General features: G+C 34.0%; 1 protein-coding gene across 2 annotated transcripts in view; it reads right to left on the bottom strand.

The window, feature by feature from the left end:
* Window positions 1–23548, bottom strand: part of LOC107448114 (pancreatic lipase-related protein 2) — a 39449-nt gene that overhangs the window by 7190 nt on the left and 8711 nt on the right. For both annotated transcript variants that reach the window (XM_071186082.2, XM_071186083.2), the window contains 4 exons: window positions 17773–18029; window positions 13108–13254; window positions 9836–9944; window positions 7324–7440 (listed from right to left, as the gene is read on the bottom strand). In XM_071186082.2, coding sequence (XP_071042183.2) covers window positions 7324–7440; window positions 9836–9944; window positions 13108–13254; window positions 17773–18029 — 630 coding nt within the window. The remainder of the gene's footprint in view (window positions 1–7323; window positions 7441–9835; window positions 9945–13107; window positions 13255–17772; window positions 18030–23548) is intronic.

Raw genomic sequence — 23548 nt, 5'->3', positions numbered from 1 at the left:
GTTGAAAAGTAGTAACATTAAATGTTTGAATTTCTTTATTTTCTTGACCTCCAAATTTTGAGAGTAACCTTTTTTTAGAATCCAGCCAGCTTTCTGTGGGTTTGGTCAGCCAAGTGGGTTCGTACCTTTTTCCTTTCCTCTCCTCCAGACGTGGGCACGTATCTAGGTTTGCAAAACCCTTACCCGTATAGTCCACGTCTGGTTACCAGTCCAGCTCGCCACAACCCGGTGAGCTGGCCTGATCAGTGGGAATTTATTATGAAAAATTGCATATTACATAATACATATAAAAATTTTCACAATAAAATTTAGTAAACAACATTGAAAGTCTTGCAGAAGACAATGATGTGCAACACATTTGTTTAAAAGAAAAAAACAATAGCTGAAACAATAAATGAAGTGAAAAGAACATGAACAATAAAAAAATGAATTTTATTATATACATAAAAATTGAAAAAGAGAGATAAAAAGAAAAAGAATAAGGAAAGTGCACATAAATATAATGTATCATGTTAGACAGAATATATATTTTAAATACATGAATATATACAGGGTGGTGCCGAATTCATGGTACAAACTTTAATGGTAGGTACAGGACATTGTAACAATGATTTATTGTATAGGAATATATAGTCGCTAGTGACGCGGTGAGGCGTTAACAGGAGAAATAACGGCCGAAAGGAAAAACAAAGATTTTATTGAAAGCGTTGTTGACAAGTGTCATGTTTACAATAAGTGTTCAAAATTGCGTCCACCAGAAGCGATACATGCTTGATAGCGTCGGTGGAGCGATTGGCGTACACGTTCAAAGATGCCTGGTACTTCACGCACATCTGCAGCAGCTACAGATATGCAAGCGACGAGATCCTCATCTGAGTCAACTGGAGACTCATAAGCAAGATGCTTTAGATGTCCCCATAAAAAGTAATCGAGGCTCGATAAATCGGGAGATCGGGGTGGCCAAGGGATTGGTCCACCACGCCCAATCCATCGAGCACCAAACGTGGCATTCAGGTAATTCCGTACATCAATGCTGAAGTGTGCTGGCGCCCCATCGTGCTGAAACCACACGCGGTTACGAATGGCGATCGGAACATCATGCAGCAGTTGTGGTAACCCTTCTTTCAGAAAAATAAGATAGCTTCCGCCACTGAGTAGCGTGGGTAGTAAGTATGGGCCAATCAAAAAGTCGTTCACAATACCAGCCCACACATTAATACAGAAACGTTGTTGAAACGCATGTGGACGCGTTGCATGTGGATTATCGGTTGCCCACACATGGGAATTGTGCGCATTAAAGACTCCCTCGCGTGAAAATGTCGCTTCATCTGTAAATAGCACATCACCTACGAAATCCGGCTGCAACGCACATTGCTGCTTCACCCACAGGTAGAAGTTCACGCGGAGAGGATAATCTGCCGGATTCAATGCTTGTACTTTCTGAAAATGGAAGGAGTGTAAGCGATTGTCGTTTAACACTCTGCATACAGTCTGGTGACTCACACCTACGTCACGCGCAACAGTTCTTGTGCTTGACTCTGGTCTATCAGCCACAATGTTCAAGATGCTTTCTTCCAGCCTTGGAGTGCGTACAGCTCTTAATCGACCAGCGTCATCTCTGTTGACGTCGAACGCACCTGTTTCACAAAGTTGACGATGTAACCGTTGAAAAACTCTATGATCCGGCATTCGTCTATCAGGATACTCCGCGCGATATATTCGTAACGCAGCTCTGCCGTTACCATTTGCACGGCCGTGCATGTAATGCATGTCTGCTTGCTCTGCATACGTAAAGTCACCCATCGTCTACGGCAGCACAATTGTGAATGGTGCTTTTCCCTACTGCGATGCATCATTTTCAACGGCGGCTAGACATCTACTGCCCTCTACCGGCAATGATACCAACCGATCACTCCATTTCTCTTTCCTTTTATTTCCCCTGTTTACGCCTCACCGCGTCACTTGCGACTATACATTCCTTTACAATAAATCATTGTTGCAATGTCCTGTACCTACCATTATAGTTTGTACCATGAATTCGGGACCACCCTGTATATATATTTTTTTATGTAAGACAAATATTTTTTTAGTAGGCAGTCCACATAATCTTAGTGAGGTTAACATTAAAATTCTATTAATTTATCATTAATGGATAAAAAATGCATTGTGTTTTTAAGTTCAGTATTTAATGTCTTGTTAGTTAGGAAGTTTTTCTGCCATTTGTAAAGGTTAGATTGATTCGGCGGACAGGTATGCCAAGAGGCAGTGTAAATACATTCAGTAAGATGGTGCCCAGTTGGCCGCATATACATTGATCAGTGTCAGTTATGTTTAGGAATTTGAAATATGTAGGGAAGGGACCATGTCCAGTAAGTGGCAGTAGATGGCAACAATCCAGTTTCATTGCAGAAATATTTCTGCAGTCTGGTACCAATCACAGTTGCAAAAGATCTAAGCGTGGAAGACTAACAGGTGCAAGTCTATTACGGCTGCATACTAAATGGATACTTGATTGATTATTATGAGAAGTAACTATGTGCAAAACCGCACCATAAGCTCGCTCAGATGCATCGCAGAACATATGAATATTAAAGGAATCAAGCGATGAAATTTCTATGCAACGAGAAATTTCCTTAAAGCAGATGGCATCAAGCTGGTTTTTAACTGTATGCCAAATAGTAGACAAGTTTGTCGGCAAGATTTCATCCCAATTGATTCCAATAATCCCAGTATCTTGAAAGAGACCCTTTCCAATTATTGTGAATGGTATCAACAGTCCTAAGGGATCGTATAAACTTGCAACACAGCGGAGTAGCCACCTCTTAGTAAGTGGCTTATCTAGAGAAGCACAGAGTGAAGTCTTGAAAGTGTTGCTCAAATTATCAGTTTTCGTGTTCCATCTAATGCCTGAAACTGCAGTTTCGATCTGGGAAATTTTTTTGTTAGTTTCTAGCAAGTGTTGAAGCTTCTTAGATTTAGTAGCCCATTTTTCCATCGGTGGTTTTATGAGTGTCATCAAATCTTTTATTTCCTTTCGTAATACCATTATTTGTGATTCAGTTTCTAGACTAACCACAAAATCATACATCTATAAGTGTTTATCTAACAGTGCTTCAGAAGTAGAGAAGTCATTTATATGATTAGCGGCTAGTTCTCGTGTAGTAGCACACAGCAGAAATGGGCTGCAAGACAGTCCGAGAGGTAAACGAGTGAATCTGTATATAGTTACTTCATCTGTAAATGTAGCTGTTTTTGAAAACCCTTTCTTTTATTTGCACCAGAAGAATCTCGTTTCATCTCTGTCCTTTGGATGCAAAAACAATTGTAGAAAAGCTTGTTTACCATCACAGGTTAGGGCAAATTCATGCAGTCGAAACCGTAGAACACAACCAACAGTCTCAGGTAGAAGATTGGGACCAACTTCTATAGAGTCGCTTAATGAAGGCATGTCTGAACCTGTGATGAGGCGTCAAAGACGATTTTCCGCTTTATATCATCTTGCTGCTTCTTTTTCACTGCATGATGTGGCAGATAGTACACAGCGTTTTCAGTTTCATCTGCAGATGGGCAACTTCAATATGTCCTTGTTCAATGTAATTCGACAATTTTTCGTACTGTGTCTTCAAAGATTCATTTGATGTGAGTCTTTTTTAAGTGACTGAAATCTGTTCTCAGCCGTAGTTTTGTTTGTTGGTAATGTTGGCACCATAGCTTTCCAAGATAATGACATGACCCTAAGTTTATCAACTAATTTGAAGGAGTCACGAAAGTTCTTGAAAACAGTCGAATCATGTTTAGACATTTCTCTTTTCCGGGAAGTGGTGATTTCAATTGTTTCCAAGTCCCAGAAGCAAAATACATTTTCAGTTATAGGTTCTTGTTGAGTGAATGTGTTGAGGTAGTTTACAATAGCTACATTGGAAACTGTTTTGCATGGTCGAGGTCCACTTAGAATCCATCCAAAATGTGACGAAACCAATGCAAGGGATTCTGACAGCATAACCGGAGCTTCTTGGTTCAATACTTGCCTGTAGAAATCAGCACCAATCAAAACTTGTATAGGTAGATTTTATAAGTTATCGTGAGGGTCAGCCAGTTTCATTCTTTTCTGGAATGCGAGCCATGAAACATCAGATGGAGCAGGTGGGTGTGACACGTATTCATTAAACATTCAAATGCTTCAATATTAACTGAAGACTGATTTCAAATGCTCGATAGTTTAATCTTTACTTTTTGTCTCATATAGGAAACATTCGCTGTAGATTCAAATCCACGCACTTCTAATGATTTTGTAGAAATAACTGTTAATTTCAAACTATTAGCAAGATCTGTATGAATTTAACTAGACTGGCTACCTCCCTCCAGAAGACAACGGGTCAATCTTGTAGCACCAGTCGGACCTATTATAAAAACTCTTGCAGTTTGCAAGCGCGCAGTGTTCGGTGTTGCAATATCGATCTTGTGAGTAAGTGTAGTACCTGGGTGATCAACACTGTTCTTACAAATTGAAACATGGTGCTTTTTCTTGCATTTCACACAACACGCCTTTTCCTTACGAGCACAGCTCTGTTTTGTGTACCCTCCTCCAATACACAAAAAACATCTATTCGTAGCTTTTAATTTCTATATTTGTGTGTCTATATCTGTCACAGAGTTGCACTGTTGAGGACAATGTCCGGCAGTTTTGGAAAAGGGACAGAAGGGTGAAGGTTTATTACTTTTAGTGATTGGCTTAGAATTTACATTGAAGTTTTAGAATGTGGATTTTAAGGAGTAATCAGAAGACATAAAACCTTTAATCTTGCTTGTTGTAAGGATTCCTTCCACTTCTTCGGAGAGAAAACATATTAGTTGTGGGAAAATTTATGAAAATTTTTGGCGCTTCGCATGAATAACCCATCGGAAACAAATGTCGTCAGGGAATGCACGTAAAATTTTAGGAGATAAAACTCTACCGTATGCGTCAATATCTTCGCCCAAAGCACGTAGAGTCTGTAACCTTCTACTGCATTTAATATAAACTTCATTCAGTGATGTTGGCGATGGATTGCGGATTGGCGTTAAATTCTCTAAAGAATCCAAATGAGAGAATGGATAATTCTATTTTTGTCACCATATTTGTCCATAGGTAGCTTCTTTGTGGTTTCATATGTATCTGCAATAATACTTATACCGTCATCTTCTATATATCCCTTGAGAAAAACAAGTTTATTAATCGACGATAAATTTGGATTATCTATTACAGACGTTTTGAATTGTTCCCAAAAACATTGCCAATGTTTAACGCCGCCACGAAATGGTTCTAATTTTATCGTCGGAAGTTTTACATTTTGTTGTGGTGACATAGAATTCACATTTTGAATCGGAAAGTTAATAACATTTGGTGAATCTACAGTCTCATTCTTGTTTAGATTTTTTTCGTAGCACGATTGGCATCGAAAATCGCACGCTTGGCGTTATTCGTATACTTTTGGCATTGCACTACATCAATTTCGTATTCCGCATCCGAAAGTAGTATGTGTATATATTATCCACTATTTCTATGTCATTAAGTACTTCGTCAAGATGACTACAAGTGAATTCAATATCCGCATTCGATGTAGAATTTAAAGTGTCCTTTAGTTGGCTAATGAAGCGAGTAATATTAGTTCGAATTGTTCTACGTTTGCGCTTCAATAGCGCCATTTTGTCAGCTGAATCATTTTGCATTGAAGTCATTCTGATTAAGTGGAAAGCAAATAAAAATGAAGTTACGTAAATAAATTCTCCCCTTTTTAAACGCAGGAACGTAATTTTTTTCCCATCAAATCCCTGGTTTCGGCTCCATAATGTTAGCTTTTACGACGATCTTATTGTTTTATTTCCACTGACATTCACACTATTTGCAAAAACATTAATAAAAAGAAGAAAAATCGTTTGGATTGCCTAGCAACCAGCCAGAGTTGCAGTTATTATATTTACAAGAGTTGGCAGACGATTTAAAACAATTATTTAAACTTAACTGTCCACTAATGTCGCAACGTTAAGGTACCGATATGGTTTTATACGGATTTTTTTTCTTTTTTTTTAATTTGCTTTAAATTGTTGGAACAAGAAAGCGTTTGAATTCATATGAATTTCTATGTTGCATTCAATAAAGAACTGTTTAGTCACAGGAATTTTCGTTCACTTTTCAATGCTCAATTTTTAAAAAGAATTAGACACAGAACACGTGTTACAGCTTTATTTTTGTAATACAAAACATAATCGTTGGCAATATATATTTTTAGAATCATAATAAAAAATTATGTAAACAAAGTATGCATATTATTAATCATGCAGTAAATACATAACTGAGAAAAAATAACGTTGTCGAAGTTATATAATATAACTAGGAAGAATGAGGAGATTCTAAACATCAATACCAATTTTATTTAAAAGTCAAAATTGTGCTGCTTAAAAATTTTTTCTCCTGTAAACATAGACAGCCTTGAGATACCTAAACGAACTTTCCTCTTAGACGTCTTGCAGTCTTTTTATCAGTTATTTTAGAAAATATAAAATAGACGGGCATTTAGTTTTGGGATAGTTGATTCCTGCCCTTGTTTGGCACTCTACTCGGAACAAAATTGAGGCTCAAGCAAAGAGTAAAAATCTAATGGTCTGGTTTCTTAGGACAAGCGCCTTATCTGGACGTCAGCGGGACGGCAACGTACTGCTAACGCCAACAAAATACTGGTTAGTTGGCTCAAGGCCTGGTTTCTTAGAACTAGCGCCTTATCTGGGCGTCAGCGGAAAGTTGACGTAGAGCTGACGCCAAAAAAAACTTTTTTGTTAGCTCAGCGTGAGCAGTCGGTCCAACGCAGACATTATCTCTCATTGCGCATGCGCTAATAACGTAAACAAATATTTATTTTGAATTTGTATTGATTTTGTTATTGTCGACCAGTGTTTTAGAGAACAAATAATGACTTTGTCCAAGAAAAAACACATTATAGCTGAGCTAAATGAAGAGTGCTATGTTCAATGAAGATGTCAAAATCAAAATCTTGGCTGATTTCAATGTGCTGTTGGATGTTGTCCGCCATTGCTTCTGTGGTTAACGTCACGTTGTAATCCAACTGCAGTTGAGTTGGACGGCAATTGTAGCTCAAGATGAGCGTTCGATGACGTATACTATCAAACTCACAAATGGACCAATCAGAGATTAGCGCTGATTTCCAACTGACGGCGTCCTGTCCTAAGAAACCAGGCCTTATAAATTAAATCTCGTTTGGCGAATAACATCTGTTGTTTAATTTGTACTTCCGGATTACTTGTGAAATCTGGGTGTATGGTACTTACCCTCATAGTAGATTTCTCCAGCAGTCGTCAGTAAAACATCAACAAAGATAGCATCACTCCTATCTAAGCGAACTTCTGTGGGTGCATTGTCAAAGTATGGACCTGGTGGATCCAAGGCTACAAAATAAATAAAAAAAAGTCATAAAATTTTATGTAAGTTACTAAATTTTATGAAAGTATAAGAGTAAATTTTTTAATAAAGGGTAGCAACCTATCAAACTTAATTGAAATAGAAAAAATTGACAAATTTTAAAACGTAAGAATTTACCAATTTTTATTTTTAAAAATGCGCGAAATTATCAAGTTACAAAGTACACAGATCTTATCAGACCTTATAAAATTATATAAATACAAAAAAATTTAATAAAAAGGCAGAAGCTTTTATAGTTTTTTAGGATCTACGAATAGACCTGAAAATGTAAATTTTCAGTTACAAACCAGTGGCCGGTAGACTCTAATAACTTAGCAGTCACTTTTTCCTCAAGCCTAATGAATTTTTCTCAAACCTAATGACTTAAGTAACTAAAGACTTAAGTTACTTTTTCGCAGGCTTAATGACTTACGTTATTTTTTCCTCCGGTCCTGTTGGTGACCAATACCGATCGGGTCTTTCTATTTAATAGCCAATTTTTCCTTTTCTTTACTTGAATTAAATTATATTTCTTAAAATAAATTTCTGGTAGAAATAATCTATGGCTATAAAAGGAAATTTCAAATATATAAACAACATGAATATGTGACAAAATTTAGCTAAACATATTGAATTGTCTTCACCAAGTTAGAAAATTCAATGAGCAATTAAGAAAATATGGAATTTTTGAAGAAATTCCTTACGATGTCAAAAGATTTCACACGGAATCGTGGTGGATTAGGGGATTGAGCGCTCGCCTTCCAATGAGGTGACCAGGTTCGAATCCCAGGGATGGCTGGCCAATACGTATTCCTCACCCGGCTTCCACCGACCACAGTGCTGACGTAAAATATATCCGTGAAAGATGGATCATGGGTTAGAGTCCCTCTTGCTGTCAGGCTATAGTGGGAAGTTTTCGTAGTTTTCCTTTCCATGTAACGCAAATGCGGGTTAGTTCCATCAAAAAGTCCTCCACGAAGGCAACTTTCCCCTAATACTTGATCCAGGAGTTTCCTTGGCTTCTTGTTTTGGTTCAAAATTACAAGGCTACAGAATTGAAGATTAGTCACAAAGCCAAAAATTGGGTCGGCTGCTCAAAAACGATTATAAAAGATTTCATATTAACACTTGCTCTGTTATTTTTGACGTATATTTTCGATGCAATTTTTCAACGTACGCACTATCACAGGATAAAGTCTTTTCTCCAAACATATTTTCCTAAATGTTAACGCCTGGATACTAAAGCAAGAGTGCTTTCATTGAAGCGGTGGTGACCATTAGTTTATCGCTGGGTGTTCAAGCCTTGTCCACAGAAAACAATGGAAATGGTCAAAAAATCGGATTTTCGTTGCTGCCAAACTTTGAATTTCTATTTTATCTTCTATTTAGGTGTTCTAACCAGTAATGGTTTTATTTTATTTTGTAACCACCTTTGAACAGACCACCCAATTTTTTGGATTTACGATTACTAATGATCAACTCCTTTGCCTTTTAATTTCGAACCCAATTCAGAACACAAGGGAAATACTAAATCAAGTATTGGTAGATATTTGTCATCTGCAAGGTCTTCTTTAATTAAACAAACCTGCATTTGTTTTATATGGGGAAGAAAAGCACGAAAACCATATCTAGCCTGACAACAAGGTTAACTCTAACCATAATAGGTCTACCACTGCGGATATTTTACGTCAGTACTGTGGTCGGTGAAGGCTGAATGCTGACTTTGCATCGTCCAGCCATTGCTGCGATTCGAACCCAGTCACCTCATTGGAAGGCGAACGCTCGATCCCCTAAGAGATCACGGCTCAACTAGTAACATTCTTTCCTCGTCGGAATCCATGGTCTTCATGCCACTGTTAGAGCTATGTCACTGTCACTGTTCTATAGTCAGAGCCCGCGGCTAATGATTCCAACTTATTAGCCAGTAAATTAGTCCAATAATGAAAGTATTCGCCAATTTTCAAAGGTCTTCGCTAAACGCAAATCTTTATAATTAATATTTTTCCCATAGAAAACTATTTTAGGGTAGTTTGTTTCAGGCTTATATTTTATTTGGACTCAATTCTAATTGGTTATGCGGCGCATTTACTGTGTAATCGAATAAAAAATACTGATTTGTTTAGAAAAAATTATTGTGACGTAATTTTAATTTCTTTCAATTGGAAAAAATCATTCGCCTGTATATTCACCGCAACACAATTTTATTCGCCAAATTTACGATTTTATTGCATTTGGCGAGGTGGCGAATGCTTCACTCTGATAATTTTGAGGTGTTTCAATTCTTTATTAAATTTTTTTTGTCTATCTGGAGTACTTTCTTGAAATGAATCTATTTGATTGTGAAACAAAGCATCTTATCTGATGCAGATTTAATTTCCATACCTGTGATTCTGCCCAAATTTCTAATCCTCTCTCCAATGTAACTAACCAGCTGACCTCCAAAGCTGTGACCAATCAGATGTATGTTTTCCGGTTCCAATCCTGTTTCATTCTATACGAATAGAAGGGATGAACTTAACACTATGTTGACTGGTATTTTTACACATAAACTATATCATGTCCCCGGCTATTTCTGTAACTGAATATGGAAGTAAAGTGAAACATTCTAAACGATAAGCGAAGTTTTAGCAACATACTATATCGCCCTATATTTCATAAGTTGAAACAGATAATGCAAGTGCAATGTCGAGTTAAGTCGTTATAGGTCAACAACGTTTAGGCATGAGAAGACGAGTTAACTCGTTATCATCCAACAGCGTTTCGGCATGAAAAGACGACTTAACTCGTCTGCGGTTGTTAATAATGTGTTAAGTTTAAGAATGTGTTATTTTAACATTTATTTAGTTTTAGAAAGATCAATTTATTATAGGGTTTTTGCATTCTTTAGGTAAACACGAGTTCCACGACTCTGTAGTGCTTAAGTAGTTTTTCTTCTTTTCTGGAATCAGATTTAGTTTATAATAACGTTTGATTTCTTTATGTTAAGATTGTTTATTTATGGATAATTAAAAATTTAAAATAATGCCATTCAGTGAATTGTATTTTCATAAATGCTTTGATTCAGACTGTTAGGTTAAGGTTTTGTGCATATATGAAAAAATTAAAGTGATGAATAAATATGATATGATGGAACAAAGATAAAATATGAAAAATTTATGATCTATTATTTTAATAAAGTTGCTTCTTTATTAAGACTCAGAAAAATCGTTCAAAAATATTCACTGATTTTAATGTTTTTTTAATCAAATAAAAACAATTCTATCAAATTGGTATTTAAAAAAAATAAGCGATCGTGAATAAACTTGGTTTTTACTTTCAAACATTAACTAGCTTTAGAAAATGAATATCTATCATTAGAGTTCCTTTCTTTTTTTATCAAGATGAAATGTGTATTCATCGTGATAAAAATAAAGCTTTATATTAATTTTGACACCTCAACTATGAGTTTTTACTTTTAATACAGTATGAAAAATATGCCACCCAATCCAATATTAAAAAACATCGGCCAATTAAGTATAGAAACAAGAAACAATGATTTTCACAAAATCTTTTTTAATCTTTGAAAAACGTCTTCTTAATAAGATAAATTAATTATTCTGGGCTTACAACCATATATGGCAATATATTTACTTATGCTATTTGTAACGAAATTAAAAGTAAAAGAAACGTACTTTCATTTCTAGTTTGTTACGTTTTAAATTTAGTACCTTTACTTGTTTTTCCGTAACTTTTTGAGAAACAAGCACACATATTTGTAACGTAAATGGTAAAATTAAGCGTTACTTTCTTTTAAAAAATTTTAAAACTTTTCCTCAAAAAAATTATTTTTCGATGTTTTTGACATATTTTTTTTAAATTTATGAATTTTACAAATTCTAGTTAACTTTTTTTCCAAACTTAAGTAACTAGATATCCCATTTCAAAATTTCCCAGTACCCAACTGAACTAACTAGATTTCTTTTTCCAAACTAATGTATGTTAGGTATTTCAATTTCCTGATAGGAAGCGGATTTCACTTTTGAACACTGGATAAATTTTGTAAAAGTCACTACAAATTACTGCAAAAATCTGCATGAAAGAGGTAGTTTTAAAATTAACATAATTTTAAACTCTTTTTATATGCAAATATTGAATTTTGTTTTTCTGGTTTAGTGTTTAGATATTTTCATTCACTATTTCAAAGAATTTTGTGACATTTTCCAGCATTTCAGAGTTAAATATATTAAAATTTATCACTTTTTAAATTGAAAACAAAATTTTTTTCTTACATATTTTTTAATGAAAATTAAGATTAATTTAAATTTTTGATTTCCTCAAAATGTTCTTTTAAATCATTATTTATTTTTGTTAAATTATGTTACTTATTTTTGTTATTTATATTTTTTTATGAACTTTTGATCTTATGATCGTGTCTTCACGTTCTAGAACTCAATCTTAAAGGTTCGAAAGGGGACTTCCAATATGCTAATTAATGCAGACATTATTTTAAGTTATGAAATCAAACATAAAAGTATATTTTTTCTCAATAAGAATATCCTTTTTGGCCTAACGGATTCTGGTTTCTGTGTGCAAACTATAGGGGGAAGCCGCAATCTGGGAAGTATAGTCTCCGTAGCTTGGTCAGGAGGGAGATCCAAAAATTGGACTAATTAATGTTAATTTTACTTTTTTGGTACTATTTCTCGAGAAATTGAAACATTTTTGCATACAATTATACAATTCATTTTTGTTTAATAATTATTTGATAATTATAAAATTATTATTAATTAATAAAATAATTATTAATTAATAAGATTATAATTATAAAATTATTATTAATTAATAAAATCATTATTAATTAATAATATAATTATTAATTAATAAAATTACAATTGTAATTATGAAATTTTTATTTATTTTGCTAAATATTTATTTATTTTTTATCATTTTATTTAAAAAGAGTTGAAAAATTTTGTGTATTAGTGTATAAATTTTGCGTGAAATTGTCTTTAGATAAACGAATTTTATAACTGCGAGCAAAATTTTTTTAATTCGCTTTAAAATTTCCTAAGATACAGCGGAATACGTAAGAAATAAAAATGACATTAAGGGGTCCGAACTTTGGATTGCTCTCCTGATCAAATTATAGGGACGATATTTTCCAAAATGCGGCTACCCCCTATATTTTGGGGTTCAGAAATTCGAATTCATTGAAAACAAGGTCTATTTATTCAGAGAAAGTACATTTTTGTACCTATATTCATAACTTAAAATATCGTCTGCACTAACAAATTAGCCTATTTGAAGTCACCGGCACGGGCTATGAAGATTGAGTCCTCTAGCGTGAAGATACGATTATTAGATCAAAAGTTTTTCCGCATTGGTCTGATTCTTTTTGAAGCACTGTAGATATGCAAACAAGAGAAAAAAAAGAAGACAAGTAGCCAAAATATACTTGATTGTAAATGAGTGTCCCGTTTCAATAATAAGGCAATCTACAGAGAAAAGCGTTTGTAACCAACTACTACTCGGAAAATTCAATAGTATCAAAAATAATTTAATTAAATTTAAATATATGACTTTGTTTATTTCTCTAACTTTTCCAGGTGTTCGTGAATTGAATTCATTGAAATAAAGACAGTAAAAATATGGATAATATTCAACTTACGCCATACCATTATTAAATGAAGAAGTTTAGCTGCATACGCTCCGACCAATCTGGCGTTGGCTGCTGCTTGCGGTGGAGTACCGCTTGCTTCACGTGACCAGTCTATTAAGATTACATTGTAAGAGGAATACTTCAAGAGCTCTTGCATTATACCCTGTAGGAATTGAAAAAGAAGTTATATTCTCAAAGTGCAACGGGCTGCGATTTTCCAATCCGGTAACTTTTAACAACTCGCTCTTCTGCTTGGCATTTTCGTAAATAACTTGATTCGTGACTTCTTTTTATAGTTTAGATCACAAATTTTTAAAGAAATAAAAACTTGCATCATAATTGGATCCAACTGCTGACTAGTGGACAACCTCCAAAAAAGAGAGCGAGTCGTTAAAAGTTGCTGGATTGTAAATTAGCAACTTTAAGTAATGCTGGGTAATATGTGGAAATTAAAAATTTTCCCCAATCCAGTACAGGATACACGGCAAAAATTTTATTTGTTTCATGACCGGCTCCGGGTACTTGGTAAAATTTGGATTTATTATCAGGTCCGGTATTAAAGTATTTATGCAAAATAATATAAAAATTGTATAATTTTAAGCTGAACAAATATCGCAAAAAATATAGTTGTTACCCTTTGGGGCATTCTAGAACTCTCAGTTATATTCTAGAACTGATAGAAATAGAGCTCTCAGTTTTGACAAATCGGCAATCCTTGAGCTGTATTAAGTTCATTTTTTGAATCATTTCGTCATAAAATCACGTGATTTGTAATGAGCACGAATTCTAAAATATATGAGAAATTTTTCACCTACTCGAAACTTAATCATAATGCATTGTGGGAGATTGTTGACTGGAATAACGAAACAAGAATAAAGATTAGAATATCAAAAAAAAGCGTCGAAATTGGTCAGTCAAATATGGTGGTCAAAGGGTTGGCCTTGTACCAGGAAGATCACGTGTTCAAATGCGACCAATGTTACAAGTGCAATTCATTTCAGGGTTCTATTTGTCCTCCTTGTGTTACTGTGTGGGGGGGGGGACATGGATCCATTTGCATGGTGCCTATGATAAAGTGATTTCTAGAAATGTTAGTGCATTATATTTTTACCGGAACTCTTGCACGAGAATGGTGTGTTTAAGCACAGTAAGTCCATGTTCGGTGACCATCTCCTTGCATGTTTGATTAGCGCTCTTGTTTGGGTAAGCACTTGACTTTCTACGGTCTAACTCGTCTTTTTAGTTGCAGTTCTTTTATCACTCTTAAAAATTTTAATTTGAAAATCAGGTTTACTATTTATTTACAGGAGAAAATATATTTTTTTAGAAATTTTATTTTATATTATTTTATTTTATTTTTTTATTTAATTTTATAGAAAACGAAATTTCCAGTAAAATTGTTTTGGTTTATTTAATTTGTTTTATTAAGTTTCAATTAATAGCGTCAATCTTACTTAGATTCTGTAATTGGGTACTTGACACTCGAGGAGAAGAATATTGTGAAAATCACATGGTAGTGTCAAATCACGAGATTGCGAATGGCATAGTTGTTTTGCTTTGATAGAGCTTTTAGTCTTGATTTTTCCCCCCGCTGAATCAATTTTATACCTGTAAGCAATGTCACGCGTGTGTGGCATGTGGTGCCTATTGTGACAACCTAATTGGTTGCTGAATCGTGGCATAAACGAACGTCACGATTTACCCAAGCATGACGTCGCTTGTAGGTATCCATTTGCAGAAACTTTAGAAGCATCGGGTTGAACTAGATCAGATGATTTTCAGAAAACAACGAAATTGTGATGTCAGGTGTGATGTTTTCGCTGTAATTACTTACTTTACAATATTTTAATTTATTAATAACATTTTAAATTAATAATAAACTTTATTTCAAACGACGTACAAATGTGTTTTCTTATGTTTCAGGTATTGTATTTTACTCGATGAGTCAAGTTCACTACCAATAAATTGCGTAAATCTTTACAAGGTGTGCAGAACTGTACAGATACAGCCAATACTGGCTCCTTTATTGCATTAAAATAAACAAATTCTTCACGAAAAAACCCTCTTATTTTTCCTTTCTGATGAAAATTTATAAAAAATTTTAAAAGTTGAAGAAAATACGAATAAGTTTATAGAATTCTTTATAAAAACATCATAAATTGATTTTTAAATATTTGTAGTTGTAAACATATTTTTGACGTATATTATGCTTCATGCTTTCTCTTAGATATTCCTTAATTGTTTCAAACGACGATATTATAAATTAGCTTTACTAACTATTGAAAAAAATAGCTAATTAACATTGGCTTTACAGTCTCAGAAACACTGGTTTCACGATTAAGTTTAAAATGTATAAAATTTTCATTAAGATTGTATACAGAATAACCATTTTAAGATTACGCGATTTCCCCTCTCCGTTACCATGCTATCGATTTTTATCCACGCCAGAACATTATTATTATAATAATATACAGTTATTGTTTATTGGTACAACATACACTAGCAGGTTCTGATGTTCTCAATGAAATCTTATTAGTATTTGTCAAAAGGATAGACAAAAATCACAAAGAAGAACAGCATGAAGGAAAACAGCAAAATTCAAATCCTTAGCTCCAAGCTTAGTAGAACGCTGCTTGGTGAGGAAGGTTCCATATACAGTTATGAGTTTTAGATGTTCCGTAACTTCCATGTGAATAATGTATGTACAATCCACCGAAGAAATAAAAACGCTCTACTTAGAATAACTTTTGTTCTAATGATCAGATTTTCACGTTCTAGAAATCATTCTTAATGGTTCGAGGGGATGACCTCAAATATGCTAATTAATTGATGCAGACAATATTTTAAGTTACGGCATCAGACACAAACACGTACTTCCTCTGAATACACATCCATCCCCAACAGATTCGGACTTATAACCCCTCAAAGTAAAGGGTGTAGCCGTAATCTGGGAAATAGCGTCCCCATAGTTTGGTCAGGAGTACGATCCAAAAATTGGACCCCTTAATGTCAATTTCACTTCTTGTGTATTCCGCCATATCTGGAGAACGTTCTTAGCGAATTAAAAGATTTTTTCATTCAATTATAAAATTCGCTTGCTTTGGTTAATATTTATCATTTAATTATGAAATTAATATCGGTAAATATTTATTATTTTTTATCATTTCATTTAATAAAAATCAAAAAGTTTTTGAATTGTTAGGTATACATATTTTAAGTCATTTTAAAGTATGATGCAAAAATTGTATACCTTACAATTTAAACATTTTCCACTCGTGTTTAATAAAACAATAAAAAATGTTAAATATTTACTGAAATTTATTTTTTGCATGAATTATCTTTGGATAAACAAATTTTATAATTGAGTGAATTTTTTTAAAAATTCACTAAAAAAGTTCCCGAGCCATGTTAAAATATGCAAAAAGTAAAATAAAAATTAACGGGTTCAAATTTTAGACCATTCACTCTCCTAAGTAAACTGTAGGGACCATATTTCCGACATTGCTGTTACCCCCTTTTATTTGGGGGGAGTCAGAAATCAACATCCGTTGAAAAAAAGGTATGCTTATTTAGAGAAAATACTTTTTATGTCTGATTTCATAATTTAAAATATCGTTCCCCGTCAACTAATTAGTATATTTCAGGTCACCCCCTTGAATCATTAACACTAGAAAGACTGAAACTTAGTATATACCTATATTCCCCAAAAGCAGTCAAAATGACTGCATTGTGAAAAAATAACTTAACTGTAAAGAAATTTGTTTAATCAGTTTTCAATACTTTTATATTATTTATATTTGAGCAACAAATTATTAGTAAATATTAACAACAAAAAAATTTACTTCACTTGCAAAAAAAATTATGCATTATTATTTGTACATTTTCTGCAAATGAAAAAGCAGTTAAAAAGCAATCAAAATGACTTCCTTGGGCAATCTAGTGTTAAGAATGAGTCCTAGAATGTGAAGATCCGAACATTAGATCAAAAGTTGTTCTGGGTGGTTAGTTTTTCATTGGCGCACTGTACATGGTAGGTTGTTTTACTGTTTAACATCGCACAAGATCTGCACAATTGGTTATTGGTGACAGATCAGATGGGTGATCCTGTTTAGCCTCAGGGAAACATCCCTGAGGATAAGCAGGAGACTGCCTACACACGTCACAGCCAGTTTTACAAATACAACACTTTCACACCGCATACATCCTCGTAACGTAATTTTGCCGATAAAGTGCCTCCAGAGGTATTGATGCCGTGTAAATAAAAAAAAAAAAGCGTTGTTGCCTGTCACATCGTTACCAAGGCGACTAAGGTAAAAAATGTGACCTTGAGAATTTTATTCATACGATTTTAATTACAAGAAGCATATTAAAGAGTAAAAGACAACAAAGACAGTTCAAAGTGAAAATTGTTATGATGTAAATTAATTTCAAGATGTATTAATTTTATCCTTAGAATCGCGAAGCTTTCTAACTCATTTAGATTGTATCAAGTTAGCACGATATTATATTGCATTGTATTTAACATTGTATGAAGCATCTAGTTGGTTGTATTTAACAAGTAGCTCTAATTAAAAAGAAAGAAAAGTTAAAAAAAACTACAAATTTTATAACATTGTTAAATTAGCAAGTAAGTAATACTGTAAAATCTGTAAAGATAATAAAATTTGTAAAGTTTCCTTACTGTGAGTGATTTTGGATGACCTGTATACCCATGAACGAGTACTTTTACTGTTGAATTATCTTCGAAAGGAGACTTTGACAGTGATTCTGCTGTTGGTTTCAGATCATAGGGCGTCTGTTTATTGGAACGTGTATGCAACAGAAACTTTGTGTGCAGTTCTTGTGGCGGTACACTTACTGGTCTGTACAGAGGATGGTACCAAGGAGGACCGGTATAGAAACATCCCAAATCACCGAAACATTTTGTCGTGAAATTCACTGCAAAAAAGAAGTGACATTATTAAACATTCGACGTAAAATCTTTCCTTTGTTCATTGGTATTTAATGAAATTGTTTAACCAAAAGTTCCAATGAATTGTGAACCAATGAGTGTGTTAATGAAATTGTTCAACCAAGCATTCCAATGTAAATTGTTTAATAAATTGCGCCAGTGTTTTGAAAAATGGAGGCTTTTGAATGAAATAAATTTATCTATAATACAATATATCATATTGATTACAACACGTGGTACATCCAGATGTACTACATAATAAAAGTATGAAAGTGATTGTTAAATAATAAATGCTAAAATGCATAGCTGTGTTACGAAAACGTTGTTGAAAAAAAAAGAATTTTAACATTTGTTAGATTTATAACTTTCCTTGCATGCAATATTTAACCCTTTTAAGACCTCGATACCTCCATGGCGCATGGCACCCTCCATGTAGTGACTCTTTCCGACACCGGCAGCTCATGATGACATGGACGTGATTTCAATTTGGAACGTTCTATTTTGATTTTTTAAGTAACCTTAAAAAAATGGTTTTTGAGTTAGTTAATAATTTCGAGTAATATCTCACGGAAAATAAATCTGCAATATTTGAATCTAAATTTATTATCACCCAAATTACTTGAAATAGTATCGATTTGTATTGATTATTTTTTCGTTTAAATTTTAATAAATTTTTTATCGTTTTCTTACTAAGTATTTTGAATGATAAATTTCATCTAGAATTCAGCTACTCTGTTTTTAAGTTACATATTGAAATTCGTATCGAGATCTTGCAATTATAAAATTTTATTGTGTGGTATGTCATCTTAAAGTAATGAGGACCTGAGGAATTTTTAGAATTGTTTTTTTTTTCGCAAGCATTCTTTATTTTGCCTTTATTAGTTTATATATAATAATTTTTATTCGAAGCTAAAAATTTTTAATAGAAATTGTTGCTTGAAAAACTTTTTTTGAAAAATTAATGATATAAAAAGCAAATTTTCTTAAGGAAAACACTTAAAAACTTGAAAAAACGACCCAGAAGATTGGAAAACTAAATTGAAGTAATATGATTCATAAAGCTATAGAATGTAAAGTTTAAATAGGCCTTTCATCTTATATCATTAAATTAAGTATAACGATTACGCAGGCATTAGATTTTAACTCTAATAAGAAGATACATATTTTTTTCTGTTTATTTGCAAATATTTTTCCGATGTGTTTTGGACATTCCTTCTCTAAAATAAAAAAAAAGAGATACCATTTTGTTTTCGCTTGCATAAGAAAGCATATCAAACAATTTTCTACTTCAAATTTTATAGCCTACAATAAAGAAGGAACGTCACAATGCTACGTGCTTCATTAAAGACGTCCCCAGAGCAACTGAATGACTTCATATATCAACTGAATGACTTCATATAACTGAATGACTTCATAATCGTAGCTATTCGTCTAATACAATAACGCCCTCTATAGTTCGTTGCGATCGCGAATTGTTTCTGATACAAGGACTAGAGTTCTTTTAGTTTTTAAAGAAACTTAACTTTAATTTTCACCTATAAAATGTGTTTTAAAAACTTAAAATTACGTAATGCTCAGAAAATAAATTGATTGAATGAATTTATAATACTTTCATTTAGTTTCTATTTTTATGAATACTCATTTTACCAGCAGTAGTTGCTTTGAAGTTTTGAAATGCAATCTTAAACTAACTCATATTATTTTATGACCGTCGTTAAACAGCGGACCCAAATTTTGAGTTTACGACTACTAGTACTCAACTTTGTAGCCTCGTAATTTTGAATCCAATCCAGAAGACAAGGAAACTCCTGGTTCAAGTATTGGGATAAATTTGTCTTAGTGTAGGACTTTGTTGATGGAACTAACACGTATTTGCGTTACATGGAGAGGAAGACCACGAGAATCCTCCACAGTTAGCCTAGCGGCAAGGGGATTCTAACCCAAGATCCGTCTAACACGGAGAATATTTCACGTCAGCACTGTGGGGTCGATGCATCCCGGATGCGGAATTTGTATCTACCAGCCATCGCTGGGATTCAAACCAAGTTCACCCCATAGGAAGGTGGACTCTCTATCCCCTGAGTCATGATAGTAATATTAAATCGTCACAAATTAACTTTTTATCACCCATACTAAAGCTAGTTTGACCATCTGCATCCCATATAGCAAAAATTCTTCCGTAGTAGCTCCCACGGAGGAATCGCTCAACCTCCCCCGGAGCTCCCGACTTTTCCCGAATTCCTCCCGCGGAGCTCCTCAGTAATGCAAAATGTCCGCACCTTTCAATTCCTCAGTTCCTCCGGCGGGCTTCCCGAAAGTCATTCCATAGGAGGAGCCGAGGAAGAATGATGAGGAAGTTTCAAGGTCTCATACTTTCCAATGGCTTTCCCCGGGCAGTCTCCTAAGGAAGAACTGAGGAAGTTTCAAGGTCGCATACTTTCCTCGGGTACTCTCTTTAGGAAGTGCTGAGGTAGATTTGAATTTTATGGCTTTCCCTTAGGCTACTAATACATATAATTATACTTACTAATACATCTACATTATTAGATTCCCAAAAACTCCAAGTTGTTGGTGGAAATCAAACGATGCGGCTTAGAAGGGGCAATAGAAGGAAAGACTTGATATCAAAATAATAAACAAGTTCCCTCACTAAAGCCCCACTGAGCCAAACAAAATAATAAACAAAATACAAACAAAACACATACAAAATAATAAACTATCCTAACTTTAAAATAATACTCTTTTTATTAACAGACATTTCTTATTATATCAAAGATAAAATCGGAGAACAAGTATGTTATTAGGCCTAACTCAGTAACGTGGAAATCATTAACTACTTTAACACAGATAATTAGAATTATAAAATGTGGTAAACGTTTAAAATACATAGATACAATATTATAAACTGAAAAAAATTATTCAAAACGATTAACTTACTTTATTTACTGAATCATAAATGAAGAGCTCAAAATTACAACAGTCAACATAGCTACACTTGATTATACCTGTAAGCAACAAACTATGTATACCTCCGCGCAATTTCTTCAGCAGGATTACTTTTCAAAAATTCTTTGGTGAGAATTAAATTCTAGTCAAGCACATCTAGCGCATGCGCAATTGCTTAGCCGGTTGCACGCACAGACATAAGTAATTATGATGCTCCTACGGAATAACCAGGGAGAAAAATCCATTGGATTGATTTCTAACGGATGACCGGTGGAGGAATATCCGTAGGCGATGTTTCCGAAGGACTTCCTACGTATCGTTATCCGTAGGAATGTTAGAATGGAATTTCCCTCGGCTTTCCCCTATTTATCCGCGCCTTCCCTCGGAAGAAAGGGATGCATTTGGGAGGTCCTAGGGAAAGGTTTCGGAAGATGAGTGCTATATGGGATAATTACAATTTAAATATTTGCGACCTAGGAATCATGTAATAACTAAGGATTATATTAAAATTTTTCAAATTTACTCACCGTGGTTATAAACATCACCCGGATACAGATTATTTATATTTAAATTATTACTTAAAGCTGTACTAATTAATGATGCTGCAATAATTGTAGTCAGCTACATTTTTACTAAACGTTTAACATTTTAAACTAAAACTTAAATTTGTTAAGTTTGTAAAATAATGTAGGAGAAAAATTACATTACCGACAGAAAAAAAATTGCTCGGATTTCTTTTAAATGCAAAGCCTTAAATTTAAATGACTCCAAAATGAAGTTTAATTGTTTCTAAATGCATCGCTCAAGGGCTGCAATAGCGGCACAATTAAAAAAAATCCTGTTTTGAGATAAGTGGGTTTAAAATTTTCATTGCTAAGGAAAATGCATAAGAAATGCTTTAGTTTGCTTAAACAAAGATTACCTTCAAGTTGAATTATGAGTTGTGCTAGTATTGTTGCTGAAAAGATTGTGTATTTTCATATTTACACCTGTTCTTTACCCAAAACGCATTAATTTTCAATGTGGAAGATAACGGAAAAGCAATGCAATGTGATCATTTTAAACTTTATATAATCTTGCCGGGAAGAATTATCTGGGTTTTATAACAGACAAATAACTTAAACTAGGAAGCTTCGCCCCCTACTCGCTGGCACTCGCCAACCCCCGGGAACTGCTTCCGCAGTTCATTTCGGATTGCTTCGCAATCCAATGCTCGATATGCTCGCTCATTGGATACGTTCTTAACGTCTAGCTTTTGTATACTTTTTAGAATACTGAAGTTCCGAAAACTTTTCACTGTAGAAAATTCTAAACCTATACATTTTAATATTAATTTGAAATTGCAATTGTTTATTCACCCACGGATCCTATGGAATTAGAGATGTATGAGAGAATAATGGAAGCTTACGGGAAAATAAACAGTGAAGCAAACGAACTGCTTGAAAAAAGAAGAAACTATAACCAGCAAATCAAGTCTGAAATGCAGACTACATCAGCGGAAGTCACTGACACGGAAATTCATGAAAGCGGCCGGCTTTTGGAGCAGACAGTGAGTGTGTCATTCGTAGATTTGGAAAGTTCATCCAAAAATATCACCGAGCCCCCTCTCAAAAAACGAAAACGTAAAAAGAGAAAGAAAAACAAAGCTACAAAGCCTGTTGAAAATTTATCCACTACTACAAATATCAGCCCTCCACCACTACTAGATGTCGCCACTTCCTTGCAGCAATCTGACACCAAAGAAAATCCTGACTTGACCCCCCCCCCCAACCCATGGAGGATTATAATTCAGCTGCGGCTCCACCCACAATTTCAGAAACAGAACCACCAATCATGCATATCAAAGTTCTAGTCCGTGAACTCACAGCGTGTACCAATACAGATCATATCTCCCATAAATTGGCCAAGACAGGCATTATAACAAGCAAAGTGATTCAGTTTAAAAGAAAAGTGGGTTGTATATACTTACGCTATCATCAACATTAAACACTCAATTTCAAATTTCTACTGATCATCAATGTAAATATCACAGATTAAGTTTGTATATCATGTTTCCATATCTAATCATGGCTAATTTCAATTTTCTTTGCAATTCATGTAAATCTTAGATCTAGTTGTACTTTCTAATCATGGCAATATTATTATGTAACCATACTGTGACATAACTCAAAATGTCTGTATACACTGCATTATTTTCAGGATGGATGGGTTAGAGGCCGCTGCGCGGCCTAGGCACCCAATTTATTTTAAATAAAGGAAAGGAAGGATTCTGCTTAGAGGTACCTTATGATGGATGAAGGTCAATATGGTCGATAATTTTATTCCCCACAATAGTGACCTGTGGACGTGATATGAACTGGATAACATGATGGGAGGTATGGTCCACATTAAACAGTTGATTTGCTTAATATAAACTGCTCAATGAAAAAAAATCCGATGAAGTAAATAATGTCTCCCGGTAATAATAACAATATTGAAAAAAAAAATAATGAGCATAAATGCTATAAGCTAAAAATGAAGAAAAAAAAAATTAGCGAAATGGTATAAAAAATTGAGAGAA

This window comes from Parasteatoda tepidariorum, chromosome 9 (assembly GCF_982258835.1).
Source record: "Parasteatoda tepidariorum strain Cologne lab strain chromosome 9, Ptep-v5.0, whole genome shotgun sequence".
NCBI lineage: Eukaryota > Metazoa > Arthropoda > Arachnida > Araneae > Theridiidae > Parasteatoda > Parasteatoda tepidariorum.
The sequence above is the reverse complement of the archived record's forward strand: the minus strand, read 5'-3'. Positions and strand labels throughout refer to the sequence as shown.